This window comes from Euprymna scolopes, chromosome 18 (assembly GCF_053919585.1).
Source record: "Euprymna scolopes isolate OS-2025 chromosome 18, ASM5391958v1, whole genome shotgun sequence".
Classification (NCBI taxonomy): domain Eukaryota; kingdom Metazoa; phylum Mollusca; class Cephalopoda; order Sepiida; family Sepiolidae; genus Euprymna; species Euprymna scolopes.
This window is the reverse complement of record NC_136499.1, coordinates 71,531,401-71,547,523: the sequence shown is the minus strand read 5'-3', so window position 1 is coordinate 71,547,523 and position 16,123 is coordinate 71,531,401. Positions and strand designations below refer to the sequence as shown.

At 32.3% G+C, this 16,123-nt stretch overlaps 1 protein-coding gene across 9 annotated transcripts in view; it reads right to left on the bottom strand.

The window, feature by feature from the left end:
* Window positions 1-16,123, bottom strand: part of LOC145297652 (N-acetylated-alpha-linked acidic dipeptidase 2-like) — a 1,311,662-nt gene that overhangs the window by 63,546 nt on the left and 1,231,993 nt on the right. For all 9 annotated transcript variants that reach the window (XM_080143816.1, XM_080143810.1, XM_080143817.1 and 6 more), the window contains one exon: window positions 3,984-4,066. In XM_080143816.1, the coding sequence (XP_079999942.1) occupies window positions 3,984-4,066 (83 nt within the window). The remainder of the gene's footprint in view (window positions 1-3,983; window positions 4,067-16,123) is intronic.

Sequence of the window (16,123 nt, the reverse complement as noted above, 5' to 3'; positions counted from 1 at the left end):
GATCCATTTTAAACGATTAAATTTTAGTGAACGATGTTTTGGCAGAGTAAAATCTACTCTTACTTCCTGAAAGTATGCATTTTTTGGGAGAGTCGGCAGGCTCAGAAATATTGTAAGAAATTAGAGAGTTGAAGAAAACTTAATGATAATTTCCCAAGACATGCATCAGATATTGGCAGGAAGTACAACCATAGTAGAATGGTGTTTATAATGCTAGGATATCTGATTGGAGAGGGAAATAGCAAGTTTACTTTATTAATATAGTAGATGAGAAGAAAATCGTTTCATTTTATTGTTGTAGCTGTAGTTGCGTGTGTATGTGACATGTTGTGTATTGAAAGTTTAATCAAAGGAGATAAATTAGTAATATTTTGAGGAAACGATTAAAATTAATTGTATGCAAGTCTTCTAGAAATGTATGCAAAGATGCACCTTTGGAGTGTCTCAATGAACGGCTGTTAAGCAAAGATTGGTAGTACTACGTTTCTGAATTTGTGAGATGAGAATTGGTTATTCATATTATTTGGATTCACTATGGTCCACACTAGTTACAGTACTTGGAAAAATCAATTATGAAAGTGATATTCTCCTTAAAGTTGAAGATTCATTTTTCAGTGTAGGTGACTGAAAAATACAATTGCGAATTACTTAGGACCTCTATCCAGTCATGGCTAACCGAATGAGAGCATGCTAACCCCGTGAAGTAAATAAAATGAATAATAAATTCAAAATTCCATCTAAATTCCTGAGTTCAACAGAAACATTCCAAAGTTCGATAAAATACACCTGAAAAAGGTTGCAGGTTACAAAACATTGTGAAAATGACATTCAATATCAAAACAGTAGTCTGATGAATTCTAATATGAAAGACTGTTGGGTAAATATGACTAAAACTTGATGGACAAGTCAAGCATAGACTAAAGTTTATTCAGAGCAAATATGGTTGTATTGCAGAAAAGATGCAAGATTTCTTAACAATTCCATGGATGAGTTATATTAAATTTTAGTCATCCTCTTTGTAAATGCGTTGTTTGTTTGGCTGGTATTATTTCATGAAAGAAACACCCAGCTTCCACACTGTCATTTTCTCTTACTAATAAACGAAGAAGACTATCAACCTTGAAACCATCCTTCTTGAAATGGCCAGCATGATGCTAGCAACATAATATTTGTGTCCGGGTTAAAAGCTGAGGTGAAAAATAAGTAAACATACAAATTCTTTTAAATTAATCTGAATTCAACTCAAATTATTTGTTTTAAAGTTCTAAATTTTTTAGATGAGGGTTGATTGTTTGTATTACCTGTGTTGATTGGACTATTGTTCTCATCTTGAGTGTTATTTGTGCAACGTTTCAGTCGTATTGTCTTTTAACAGTATTCAAACATGTTGGTTGTTATTTGGAAAAGAAAAGAAAAAAATGACTCTGTAGATGACAAAAACTATGTATATGAGATTTCATGCAAATGCGGAAAACTATACAAAGGTGAGACCAGTCGCCCCCTAAAGGTAAGGCTAGAAGAACACCGTAAAGCCATGACACGGTAAGAGGTCAAGAAGTTGGGATTAGCTGATCACATATGGAAAGAAAAAAGAACACACTTCCCTTTGTGGAACAAGGTCAAAATAATTGACAGGGATACAAAGTGGAGAGTTAGGTAACTCAAGGAGGCAACACATATGCTAAAAAAATAAAAATTGCTAAGCAGACCAAGCCTAGATTTTAATAACATTTGGGAGCCACTAACTATAGAAAAAAACAAATATTGTACTCCCTTAAAAATTTGGTGATGAAAGGGAGATAATTACTTATTGATTTTTATTACAGTTGTCTCCTTTTTGTCAACCAATTTTTTTTTGCAAATTCGAAACTAAAACCATAAAATAGATACGAACTCACAGAATATGAAAACATCTATGGAATCAGTAAATTTTCTGTCTTCTTTTCCAAACAACAATCAACATGTCTGAAGATGGCTGAAGGACAATCCGGCCGAAACATTGTACAAATAAAACTCAAGATGAGAACAATAGTCTGATCAATACAAGTAATATATTATTGTTTTAGAAATTCTTATAGAAGTTTATTTATCGTTATAAGAGATCAAGGGGCTCCCTCCTGGAGCTAACACTTGATTCTGTTATGATTTAAATTTATATCCGAGGGCTCTTTTAAGAATAGATACTGTTCCCTTTATGGCTGCTATCTGTATTTCGTTACAGCTTGGTCTTCCAGGGATGGCTTCTAAGTATTTATGAAGATTCTTAATGTATTAACACACATAATCCTTTAAATAATGTTTAACTAATAAATAACTGCAATCTGTAATATTTTACATAGTAGGTAGCATCTATTTCTAGAATCAAGCGTGGAAGGATAACTTATCATGGGTCACCATTTAGTATGTATTCTAGTCAAATTCTGAAGAGACGTAATATCACAACAATGCGTGATCCCTACCGATTGGTATATATATATATTATTCCTTAATTGGAATTAATTTTTGAGATGAGCATTATATATATTAATTTATTTTTATTTCTCATCTTTATTAGTTGTTGATCAGATAATAAATAAACGTGAATTTATAAGATCAAAGAATCCAACCTTGATCGCCCTACGGGGCCCGTGGTGCAGTTGCTAGAGACGTTGAATCTCTACAGTTCCAGATGAACATTGTCTGAAGATAGTGGTTTCAATCCCACCCAAAGCGTGCCAGAGGTTAATTGGCCAAAAATGTGGTGAGACGACAACAACTACGGATGGCAGTGATGGCAGTGATGGCTGAGAATGCAGTTAGGAGATTCGAAGTTCCTATCCGTCGCGGTTACCATCTGACGAAGGCCAGAGGAATAGTTGGCCGAAACGTTGTGAATAAACAAAACCAATAAAAGATCAAAAGCAACAACTAATAAAGATGAGAATAATAGTCCGAAATAAAAATAAATTAATGCGTGATCCCATTAAGCTTTACACCTCCACAGCCCAATTTTTACTATAAAACCTAATATGCAATTTGAAAGATTATTGAGGTTTAAACATTACTATCATACACCCTCTGTTTAAAATGACATATTCAAAATATGCTTCAACAGTGTTTGCAGTAATATTCCTATAAAATAGTGTCCCAATCAGTGAAGTTAAAAGAAAAATAAAGAGAGTTTCTGAAATTGAAAAGTTTAATAAAGGAAAAGAGAAAACATTACTAAATATAAGTGTGGAAACTCAAAAGCATAATTTTTTGCTACCATTTTTGACAGAGTGTACATTTGTATGGATGATTCACCATTTAGCAAGGCCAAAAACACTCGAGGATAAGGGTTATGAGATTGTCAGTTGAATGCTGAACTGTACTATGAGATGATGGAAAACGATAGAAGGTAATTAGTGGGTTAGGATGTGTTATCCTTGTGCTTTCATTTTAAATATTATCCAAACAATTTTTTGTATGACTCATTTGATGTCCATAACATTGTATTGTCGACCCTTTTCTTCTGTTAAAAGGACTCCCTTCTCTGATTAGGTAAAATAGCAATTGGATAGAAACGAGTTGCTTGTATGGTCAATATTAATCAATGAAAGAGGCATTTAGTTTCCACAGGGCTCTTTCCATCTATTGATTAAAGACAGAGGATCTATTAACCTCGATGCAGTCCTTTTTGAAACGAAAAAAAAAAAAAAATAGAAATAGGTAAACATGCAAATTCTCTTAAATTAATCCAAATTCAATTCAAATTATTATTGGTTTGTTTTAGAAATACTAATAAAAAAATTATGTTTATTTTCAGTTTTCATATTGAACGAATATCTTAAAATTTATATTTTGCATTTCAGATAAATTTTCATCGGTTCAGACTGGTGTTCCCACATTTTTGGCTCAGTTGCTATTGTTACACTGTGTCTATTCTCATGTCAAGCAGAAGGAGCACAAATAAACAGATAAAATAGAGAACTTTGAGATTATAACAAAGTTGCCGTACATACCTGCACCCATTCATAAGCTCCTATATGACCATATTTGGTGGCATCCCACAATGCAAAGATAATAGTTCGCCGTGGTCTCCAATCTGTAAAATAAATTGATATCTAAATAAATAACAATATGTAAAAAGGCTATAAACACACCTACACGGACACACATACACATCAGGTTAGTATCACAGTGTATTATCTGCAAATAAAATTGATCTTAAGCCATTGGGGATATTTTAAGTCAACAGAGTAACTGCGGTATTCTGGTGACTGCTGAAATGAAAGTAATGGACAAATGATGAACAGAATGAAATGAAAAGAGCTTGAATGAATAGATAAAAATCATGGACATCCCTATAATAAATAGGCAATCTAACATTTGGAGTCTCTGATTAACAAACTATATAACAGCAGTTTGTGAAAATTTTTATCACTTACGTGTGTAAATTCTGACGTGTGTTTTATTGATGTTTAATGATGAAATATGAACATGACGAACATAATTTAAATGCATATGGTATGAACCCTATTCAGATGTAAGACTAAGAGAAAACTGATAGTTTCCCTTGAATAATTTAACAAATAAATAGAAAACATATGAAAAATAGAATAAAAAATATAATACATAAAAGTAACTATATGGCTGGTTGTCAAGGAGTGAATTTTATGGTTTCTTTGACGGTTTTCTGTGGCAAATGCATAAAAAAGACCTTTTTGCTTGAGGATTTTATGCGGAATTGATATGGCAATCTTATGGTAAGCTGTGGAATTGGACGATCTTATTAATTAAATATTTATTACTGGGTGTTCGTTTTTCCACGTAACAATCATCAATTTAATTTTTTATTTAAATTCCTCAAACGAAAATATAGATAAATACTTGACTGGTGGAATTTAAAATACCATTGTTTACATTTACATATATGTTTATTTGAAAAATATGCTTAATCAATTATATTTCACCCTTTATTTATACCAATCCTTTTATTTATGAACCTCGATGTATGCTAAATATAACTACAGAGCATATAGAAATAAATGACAAAGGGTCCATATTGCAAATTTCAAGATGTTGTTCATCTTACCGTTTATTTCTTTCAGCATGTTAAACTGTCCAATTCTTGACAGTACCTGTTTCATAGCACAGAAATATTCATATAATTATTATGTCAATTTTTAAAAAATATTTTCTGCCCTGACTCATCAGAAAAATAAGAACTCATTAACTTTAAAAGAAAATAACTTAAGCATTTTAAAATGCTGAAATAAATAAATGGAAGATGGACAACATCTCAGAATTTGGAATATAGATTTTTTGTCATATATATATATATATATATATATATATATATATATATATATATATATATATATATATATGTATTAATTTTGACTTTGATTTTATTAGTATATGAACATTACCAAAATTTTAACATATTAAAATTTTGGTTAAAAATATTAATAAGCTAATATTTTATATATATTATATATTTTATATACAAATATATACTCTCTCTATATAAATTCGTATTTCTGTCTGTTTGTTTGTTTGTATGTCTCTTCACAATTTGATTAATATATATAAAAGGTCCATTACTTTCCTAATTGATTTACTTACTGAAAACTTACTCGCATGAATTTTATTCCATGTATTTCTCTATGCAGTATGATTCTTGCAAAATATATGCTCAAGAAGTATCCTAATTTGCATATTACATTAAGAAAAATCGATTTTACTAAATAGTTGTTTGTTAGTTACCGTTTATAGCGATATTGTTTTAAATGATTTATTTAAGATTGTTATTTAAAATTGATTTATATTGATAATATATTTAACTTAATTTATTTTGAATTATTACTACTGGCATCAACTTTTTTAGTAACTAGTTTAGAGATATTTCCCCTGGGCATCAATATTTCCATTCAAAAACTCTTTAAATTGCAGCAAATTACGTTTTAATAAATTACGTTTTACATATTAGAAAGTGTCTTTACAAAAAAAAAAAACAAAAAAAAAAACAGTGAAAAGTGTCTTTACAAAAAAAAAAAGCCAATGAAAGGAATTCCATTTCTGCTTATATTTCTCACAAGTCACGCATGCGTTATAAAGCTTATTTTGCAACGTCATGACGTCATAAGAACCCCTCGCTGTATGGATAAAATAGTGTGTCCGTAAGTTGTTTTTTTTTACATAGGCATCACCAGTTATCAAGGCGCAGAGGCTACTCGAAGATAAGGGTTAGAGTGTGTCAATTGGACAACATAGTAATCGATAGTAATGGAAATTCGGTAAATTTGTTAACTTAAGTGAAACGGCTCATCAAAAACTTGTTTAAATGGACTTGAAGACAACCATATTGTAGTCAGCTGGAAAGCAGGAAAACAGAAGACAGTTCCACAGGCGTGCACTTCTAAGAAAGAAGCTTTGTCCATTAAATCTACGTTTAGGTTTAGGCACAGATAAAGAGTGGGGGAAATTATTAATAGTGTTTTCAGCTAGATGAGTGTTTCTTATGAAAGTTTGGCGAGGGGGAGACCATAGATTGAAGCTCAGTCGAGCACTTGCCATGAAAATAACGATAAAGCAAAGACATACTCGCAACATCTCTTCTGTGAGAAAGAAGTTGCAGGGAAGAGAAAAGGACATCTCCTATGAGGCTACGAAGTCTATTTTGAACTCTATCAAGGCAGGATCATCAGTCTTGTTTGAGTGGGTTAACCATTCCACATTGTGAACATTGAAGCCTCGATATATGTGAATGTTAACTGAAAGATAAGCAAATAGGACGTGGTCAATTTTCTCAGATATGCTTTTAAAGATAGTAACTCCGCTGTTGTGAGGGCGATAGAGAGTAAATATAAACGTAGTAGTGTGAGCAAGTGCAACCCGGAAGCACATATAGGGTAAGTTAGGATCTTCTCTGGAGATGTCTCTACCACATGGAAAGCCATCTTTAATATAGGCACATGGCGATCTTGGGGGTCGGATTTGGAAGTTAGTTAGTATTCTTTAATTACGAACTTCTTTAGGGAAATAGTCTGTCCAATGCCAGTTTCGCTAAGGAATAATAGGTCTGGTTTAGTCTCCTGTAATTGGGTTTCAACCTCTGGAAGGTTAGAACGTAGACCCCTGATGTTAGAGAAGGAGACATGGTAGTGGGGGTCTACGTTGGAAGTTGGAGATCCAGGTTTGGTCGTGTTTGTTTTTGCCTTCTCATTCTTTCGCGTTTCACATTTGATCCCGGACGATGTGGCTCATTTTTTTCTTCTTTTTGTCACACGGGCACTCCTTGCTATTTTGATTGGAAGAAAAGTTGTTTTGATTGATTTATTTTTTTGTGGGGAGGGATCACCACACTCTTCAGCTCACGGGCAACAAAAAGTGCTCAATATCCGGAGAATATTATTTTAATTGGAATTCATTGAGATGAGTATTATTTATTAATTTTTATTTATTGTGGACTATTCTCCTCATCTTTTTCTAAGTAGTTTCACAACGTTTCGGCCAACTATCTGGAAAATAGCTTCTCTCTGTATCTTTTCTGTCAAAATATCTGGTGGACAGGGTATTATGTACTTCTTTTTTTCAGCGATTACATTTTCATGTTTTTATTTGTCCTTTTATTTTTGAAATTGTTGTGGGGTATCGACGTTGCCCACTATGAAAGTAATCAATATCCTTAGTATAGCAGGTGTGTTCCAAATGGAACTTCATGTTGACCCGGGCAAACCAGAGTATCCATGCTAGTATTTTATATATATTTCATATATATGATATTTTATATATATTATATATTTAATATATATATATATTTTCTACATATATATTTTATATATTTGATATATATATATATATATATATATATATATATATTCTACACATATATATTATATATATATTTGATATATATATTTTTTCTACATATATATATATTATATATTTAATATATATATATATTTTCTACATATATATATATTATATATTTAATATATATATTTTCTACATATATATATTATATATATATATTTTCTACATATATATATTATATATATATATTTTCTACTTATATATATATATATATATATATATATATATATATATATATATATATATATATATATCTATTGCATATATATTATATATATATATACCAGCAGTTCAGCCCGCATATGTATATATATATTAAAAAGTTTGACCCATGTCCAGGTAACCTACATCTGAAATTTCAAGTGTTTAGACCCAAAATTGGCGAGGGGTTTGGTAAAGTCTGTAAAGGTCAGCTCTTTCAACTTTGACATCTTGGCAGCCAAATTTTCACTCTAAAACTGAGTAAAAAAACTTGCTGCATATCTGAATACCCTTTATGTAAAATTTCAAATGTTTAGACCCAAAATTGGCCAAAATCTTTTGAACTTTGACCCCTTCACAGACAAATTTTCGAGCAAAAACCGACTAAAAAGCTTGCCCTATGAATACACTTTATGTAAAATTTCAAATGTTTAGACCAAAAATTGGCTAAGTAATTTGGTAAAGACTGCAGAGGTCAAATCTTTTTAAAACTTTGACCACATTTTTAACTCCTTACCATTTATTGCTTTGGGCTCAAATCGAATAAAAAAGTTTGATCCATGTCCAAGTAACCTACATCTAAAATTTCAAGTGTTTAGATACAAAATTGGCAGAGGAATTTGGTAGAGTTTTCAAAGGTCAAATCGTTGAACTTTGACCCCCTTGACAACTAAATTTCTGACAGAAAACTGATTAAAAAGATTTTCCCAAATCTCAATACTACTTATGTCAAATCTCGAGTCTGTAGACTGAAAATTGACAAAATAGTTTGGTAGGGAAATGTACGCACACACACACACACACACACACACACACACACACACACACTTGACCTTTTTTAGATATATAGATATAGTATATATATTATATATATATTTATATATATATATTATACATAGAATATATTTATTATATATATATATATATATATATATATATTATATATATATGTTTTATATATATACTAACATTTCAGCCCGGCATTGCCCGGGTGTTTGGAAGTGTGTGTTGGGCAAAAAAAAAAAAAAAGTGGTAGTAGGAAGGCAGGCTCGAACCCGTACTATGAAGGAGGAAAAGAACGTTATGTCTTTGCTGTTACGACCACCGCCAAACCGGAAGTGACGTAGGTTTAAGTTAAGGCTAGACAATCGAAAAGAGAGGATGACTTTCGAAAATATCGGTAAAAAAAGCGACCCCTCTCTGTAGAAAAGTACCCAGTTGAGGGTGAAGAAATTAATGTTTTTAGCCAATTTTTTGGTATCTGAAGGATCAAGCTTCAAAACGATACTGATCTTGTAAAATACCGTCGCCTTTGTCAAAAGTTTTAGGCAAACATACATACATAGATTAATATATTTGTAGCTCAAATTTTCGACCCAAACCGATTAAAAAGCTTGCCCGATCTCTGAATATCCTTTATGTAAAATTTCAAATGTTTAGACCAGAAATTGTCTGAGTAATTTGGTAGAGAATGCAGAGGTAAAATTTTTAATAAGTTTGACCCCTATTATGACCCCTTAACATTTATTGTTTTGGGCTCAAATTCAATTATTAAGTTAGATCCATGTCCAAGGAACTTATATCTAAAATTTTATTTGTTTAAACCCAAAATTGGCGAAGGAGTTTGGTAGAGTTCTCAAAAGTCAAATCGTTGAGCTTTGACCCCTTAACAGCCAAATTTCTGGCCGAAAACGGATTACAAAGTTTTTCTCAAATCTCAGTACCCTGTAAATACACACAGACACGCAATAACTTTGTCAATTTTCAGTCTATAGACTCGAAATTTGATATACAGAGTACTGAGATTTGGAAAAATCAATGTGATCGGTTTTCGGCCAGAAATTTGGCTGTTAAGGGGTCAAAGCTCAAGGATTTGACCTTTGAGAACTCTACCAAACTCCTCCAACAATTGTGAGTCTAAACACTTGAAATTATAGATATAGGTTCCTTGGATATGGATCTAACTTAATAACTCGATTTACCCCAAAATAATAAATTTAAGGGGTCATAATAGGGGACAAAGTTAAAAAAATTGACCGTTTTTTTGTTTTTTTTTGCTTAGCACACACCTCCAGGCAATGCCGGGCACTCATGCTAGTATATCTATAAAAATGAGCGTGTCTGTGTGTTTGCCTGTGTGTCTGTCTGTGTGTCTGTCTGTGTACATTTCCCTACGCAATAACTCTGTCAATTTTCAGTCTACAGACTCGAAATTTGATATACAGAGTACTGAGATTTGGGAAAATCTATGTGATCGGTTTTCGGCCAGAAATTTGGTTGTTAAGCTCAATAGGGGTCAAAGTTAAAAAAAATTGACTGTTTTTTTTTTTTTTTTTTTTTTTGCTCAGCATACACCTCCAAACATCCGGGCAACGCCGGGCACCCATGCTAGTATATCTATATATCTATGAAAGTGAACGTGTCTGTGTGTCTGTCTGTTTGTCTGTCCGTGTGTCTGTGTACATTTTCCTTCGCAATAACTCTGCAAATTTTCAGTCTACAGACTCGAAATTTGATATACAGGGTACTGAGATTTGGGAAAATCTATGTGATCGGTTTTCGGCCAGAAATTTGGTTGTTAAGCTCAACGATTTGACCTTTGAGAACTCTACCAAACTCCTCCGACAATTGTGAGTATAAACACTTGAAATTATAGATATAGGTTCCTTGGATGTGGATCTAACTTAATAACTTGATTTTACCCCCAAATAATAAATTTAAGGGGTCATAATAGGGGTCAAAGTTAAAAAAAATTGACCGTTTTTTGTTATTTTTTGCTCAGCATACACCTCCAAACACCCGGGCAATATATATATATATATATATATATATATATATATAAAAAGTTGAATGTGTGTGTGTGTGTGTGTGTGTGTCTGGTCACAAATAGGCTCCTATATGGTTGACTATTTAAAAAAAATGATTACATATAATGATAGAAGATGTATCGAGACACAGGAATGGGTATGTTTGATCTGGCAGAAAGGTGGTTCATTAAAATTGTGGGGTCTGCGTTCATGCCTGGTCCACAAGTATGGAAATAAAAATTTAAAAAATTAAAAAAAAAAAAACGTTTACAAGTGTTTTTGATATAAATTTACATAAAAATACTTTGATAAGTATGTTTTAACTTAAATAGGGATGGTATAATAAAATTGTGGGGTCTTCATTTGCGCCTGGCCTCCATAGAATGGAAATAGGCACAAACTTTAATAAAGACTTTTCATATCTATCTGCGTAAGTATACTTTGATAATTATGTTTCAGTTTGAAGAAATATGGTATAATGAAATTATGGGGTGTGGTCGTTCGCGCCTGACCTCCATAGAATGGAAATATACCACAAAGTTTTACAAGGTTTTTTAATATAGATCCACAGAATATTGTGATAAGTGTTTCAGTTTGAACAAGTATGGTATAATAAATTTTGAGGTTTATCTATTTTATTTTTACTTTCATCATATTTTGCTTTGGTTTTGATACCCCCAAATTCGAAGCTATCTCTTTACAACCCTTCCTTTTGATAACCTATCATACTTTCATAAATCAGAGCCCATTTTCTGTAGGCTGTTTTTGAACCCAGTCAACGACGGGTATTTTGCTAGTATATACACACACACACATATATAAATGCAAATTTGTCTCTCTGTGTGTGAGTTCGTTTCTTATAGACTCCAAAACGGCTGAACAGATTTTCTTTCAAATTTACAGAACTTTAGTGTATGAGTCTGGGAGTGATCTTAGTTAAGCTTTGTCTTAGAATACCCCCAATAATTACCGATAATCGATAATTGAAACCGCTATTTTAATTCATCTACGATCAGTAAAGCTATATTTTTTCCATTTCGTCGCTTAGCAACAATGATAGAATAACGGGCCATGAAAATTCTCCTGTGAGTAAATTGATATCATGTTTTTCTTACTGAAGGAAAATGTAAACACGTATATAGTGAACTATATATTAGTATAGGCCGAAAGAATCTTTGCTGTAATGCACAAATGCACAATCAAAGAATTTTCTGATAAATATAATTTTTTGTTCCTTACATGAAAAGTGGTTCCAAAAAAAAAAAAAAAAAATACAGAATGGAACAATGAAGTTGTTATGCTAAAGAAAACAATACTACAACTTTATTTTAAAACTTTTTTCTTGAAAAACTCAATTCAGGTAATTGATTATGTAGTAGCGCTGACAGCAATTCAATGTAGCAACCTTCAGCCTCACCAACTGAATATGGGCCTGGAACTGGGAGCATGTCTTTTCCACAAGCACTGGCGGGAGCTTGGTGAATACTCGGTGGATGGTGGCGGTCAGGTTGATTTGGTATTATGGGAGGTCATGTTGGTGATTTTCTCGACGTATGATCAAACAAAGTAGTCCAGCGGGTTCAGGTCAGTGGAGGAAGGTGGGGGTGGCAATGAGAAAAAGGTGCAAAGTCATAGCACTCCTGAAGCCAAGCCTGGGTCTTTTTGGATTTGTGGACCAGCACCGAGTCCTCTGCCACACCTAGGATCTGCCAGCGGTCACCGGATTGAACCAGGGGATCACCACACTCTTCAGCATGTCCAGGTTCACTTTGGTGTTAACTTTCAAGCCGACTTCAAAGATGTGAGGTGGCAAAATGTGGCTCATCACTTGAAACCACACCAAAAAGACTATAACAGTTGCCAGAAACTTTGTTTTCATCACCTTGGGCACGTCTGTATTATTCGTGGACATCCAACAATGCATGTTAAGGGTCCTGGCAATGGTCCTGTTGTCATAACTTGGATTGGTAGAGAGTATAAGTTGTACAGTGGTGCATCGCCAATCTCGTTTGTTGAACATTGTGTCACTTTTAGACACAATAGAAGGCTCCTATCGCTCTTTGAATTGGTACACAACTGGCCAACTAGTAGATGGTCTCCAACAACAAAAGGATACCGGTTTTCCTCAAACGGAAATGGAATCATGTCATCTTTTCTAGGGCGACAATTCCATCGTTTCACACTGTATTTATAGCTCTGGTTTTACACTAATGAGCTATTAATGGAACCTTGTGTTTAGAAAAATTATATTTGAAATAGAAATTTATATTTTGAATCATTTATAGGTGGGACATTCCAAAAGTAACGTTTCCTAGATTTTATTCCGTCTCAATTGATTAGAGGGAATTACAACTTGCATTGTTATGATAAGTGAACTTATGCGTTCATGACTTAAAAGTTTCATCTCTCTATTGCTGATATTGACGGTGTGATACTGAGAAAACAACCTCTGTCATGGATACACATCAGAAGCAGAAATGTGTCATTAAATTCCTCTATGGAAAAAAAAAAAATTGAACCGATCAACATCAACTGATGCCTGTTGAACGTTTAGAAGCTGATGTTGTTGATGTCAATACAGTTAGGAGATGGGTTCGTCGAATTCAGAGTGGCAACAGAAATGTGAGCAATAAAGCGCGTTCCAGACGCCCATGCACAGTCACCATTGCTGGCAAAAGTGCATTAACTCTGTAGAAAAATAAATTCTGGAACAAAAAAGGTTGCTTGTTTTAATGGTACCACTCTCTTCTTTGTAGCTCTTCAACTTTTTTTACTTAAAAACTAGGATGCATTACTTTTGGAACGAGCAAATAGTTAATAAAACATGTTAAAAAACACTTTGAAAAAGAGTTAAAAAAAACATATTTAATCTGAAAAGGAAACACTTAATAAGTGGATAATCCTTAATCCGGGGAGTTTCGAAGAAATACTTTTCTTCTCATCAGAGGGTAGGAATTAGCAAAATGCGGGATCGGATTTTGCATACAAAAGTATTTGATGAAACTGCAAGTAAGTCAAAGATCTTACTTGATAACAAAAAGTGAAGCAGAGGGAATATGGTGAAGAAAAGGTGACCTCATGCGAATGGATAGTCTGGTGAAAGGTAAATTGTCCAATGACAATATAATATAAATCCAAGAAAGTTAACTGAATTTCCATTCACACAAGTAAAATCCAAGGAAATCACGTAATCGAAAGATGGTTCAATATATATATATATATATATATATATATATATATATATAGTCATCCACATACAGTACTGTTTCGCTGTTTCACAGCTCATCAGTGCGGCTAGACAGGCAACCACTATAAGGTGAATTTTAATTTCAATATATATATATATATATATATATATATATATATATATATATATATATATATATATATATATATATATTGAAATTAAAATTCACCTTATAGGCCTAATTCTTACATGAGGTTTCATGTTGTCTACTGTAGCTAAGTTTTTATTTGAACCTAATTAATTCAATTCAATAATTCAGTTGATGACATATGACAAGCAATAGAGAGAGAGAGAGAGAGAGAGAGAGAGAGAGAGAGAGAGAGAGAGAGAGAGAGAAGGAGTGGAAAGCTATATCTGGTTCAATTCGCGATTTCATTGAGATAAATGATGCTGTTTTGCCATTTTTGGCGTAGACATTTTCATGTGGTGAAAGAATCTACTTAACTTCTACAAAGAAAATAATTTTCACATTGCATTCAAATGTAATTTCAAATATGAAACAAAATTGATAAAAAAAAAAGCTAACTCTAATCTAATTTCTTTAGAAAAGTTACTAAATATATATATATATATATATATATATATATATATATATATATATATATATATATATACAGATTTTTTTTTAACTATTCTAAAGAAATTTAAAATGAATTATAAAAATCAATAATTAATTTTAACTTTTTTTGTTACAAACTTTGCTTTCATATAAGCTGTATCGCCTGAAGAGGTCTCTAGTTACTACCAACTAGCTAACCAAAACATGCTTATGAATGTGTAGTAACATATTATTGCTTATGTAAACACGACTGAGTTTGTCTTTTTTCCAATTTTGCTGGAAATCTTTTCTATTCACCGAGCGGTTTTTCTTGTTTTCGCACTAAACCAAAGTAATGTAGTGTATGAATTATAATGCCCCTTTGAAGAATGTCTCCGAACCCACTTTAAAAATTCATATAATGCATACATTGTCCAAACCACGACAACACTCTTCCGACGATTAACCTACCACTTAGAAGATAATAGCACCATCAAAAGAGACCTAATCCCTCACAAAAACTTACGATCATCCGAAATAAGAAATATTCTAACTAACAATACAAAAATTAGATATCTTAATAACTACACACAACGACTTAAATTACTCCAAACTATATTAATTAAAAAACTACAGTCCCTTATTAACTGAATCGCGTTTTATATCGGGACAAATATACTAACCATATTCAACAATTAATAATAAATAATTAAATAAATAAACTATAAAATAAAAAATAAAATAAGAAAATCAAAATTAAAAACAATTCATCCCTACCCACCTTACACCTACTTATATAACGAATATAAAATAAAATAGAATTAATTATGAATACACCCAAGTCTCGATAAAGAACAACAACAATAACCACTCCTGAGGATAATCAGAAGTACCAATTTAAAGTACTAGAGAATGTGGCTGAACAATAAACACTGGGCACCATACCAGACCAAACAAGAAAGACCACTCAGCGAATAGAAAATTACCAGCAAAATTAGAAAAAATACGAACTCAGTCATGTTTAATGAGACATGCATAAATAATGACTAGCTGCCAAAGTATATATATATATATATAGATAATAGAAAAAATTTTATTATTGAAAATTTATTCAAATTTTCCAAAAAACATTATAAAGAAGGTTTATCAAAATTTAATTATCCGACAAGGAGTACAAATAAACTTGAAAGACTTCATTCTGTGGAGATTCGAAAAATGCAGTTCTTCTCATCTGAGAAAAGAGGTTTAAAATATGCAATCATTTTTTTTTTTTTGTTACATAGGCATCACCACTTATCAAGACCCAGAGACCACTCGAGGATAAGGGTTAAGAGTGTACAGTAGTCAATTGAACAATATAGTAATTGTTAGTAATAGAAATTACGTAATTTGTTACCTAAGTGGAACAGCTCATCAAGAACTTGTTTACGTTGGACTTGAAGACAATCAGATTGTAGTTAGCTGGAAAGCAGGAGAATGGAAGACAGTTCC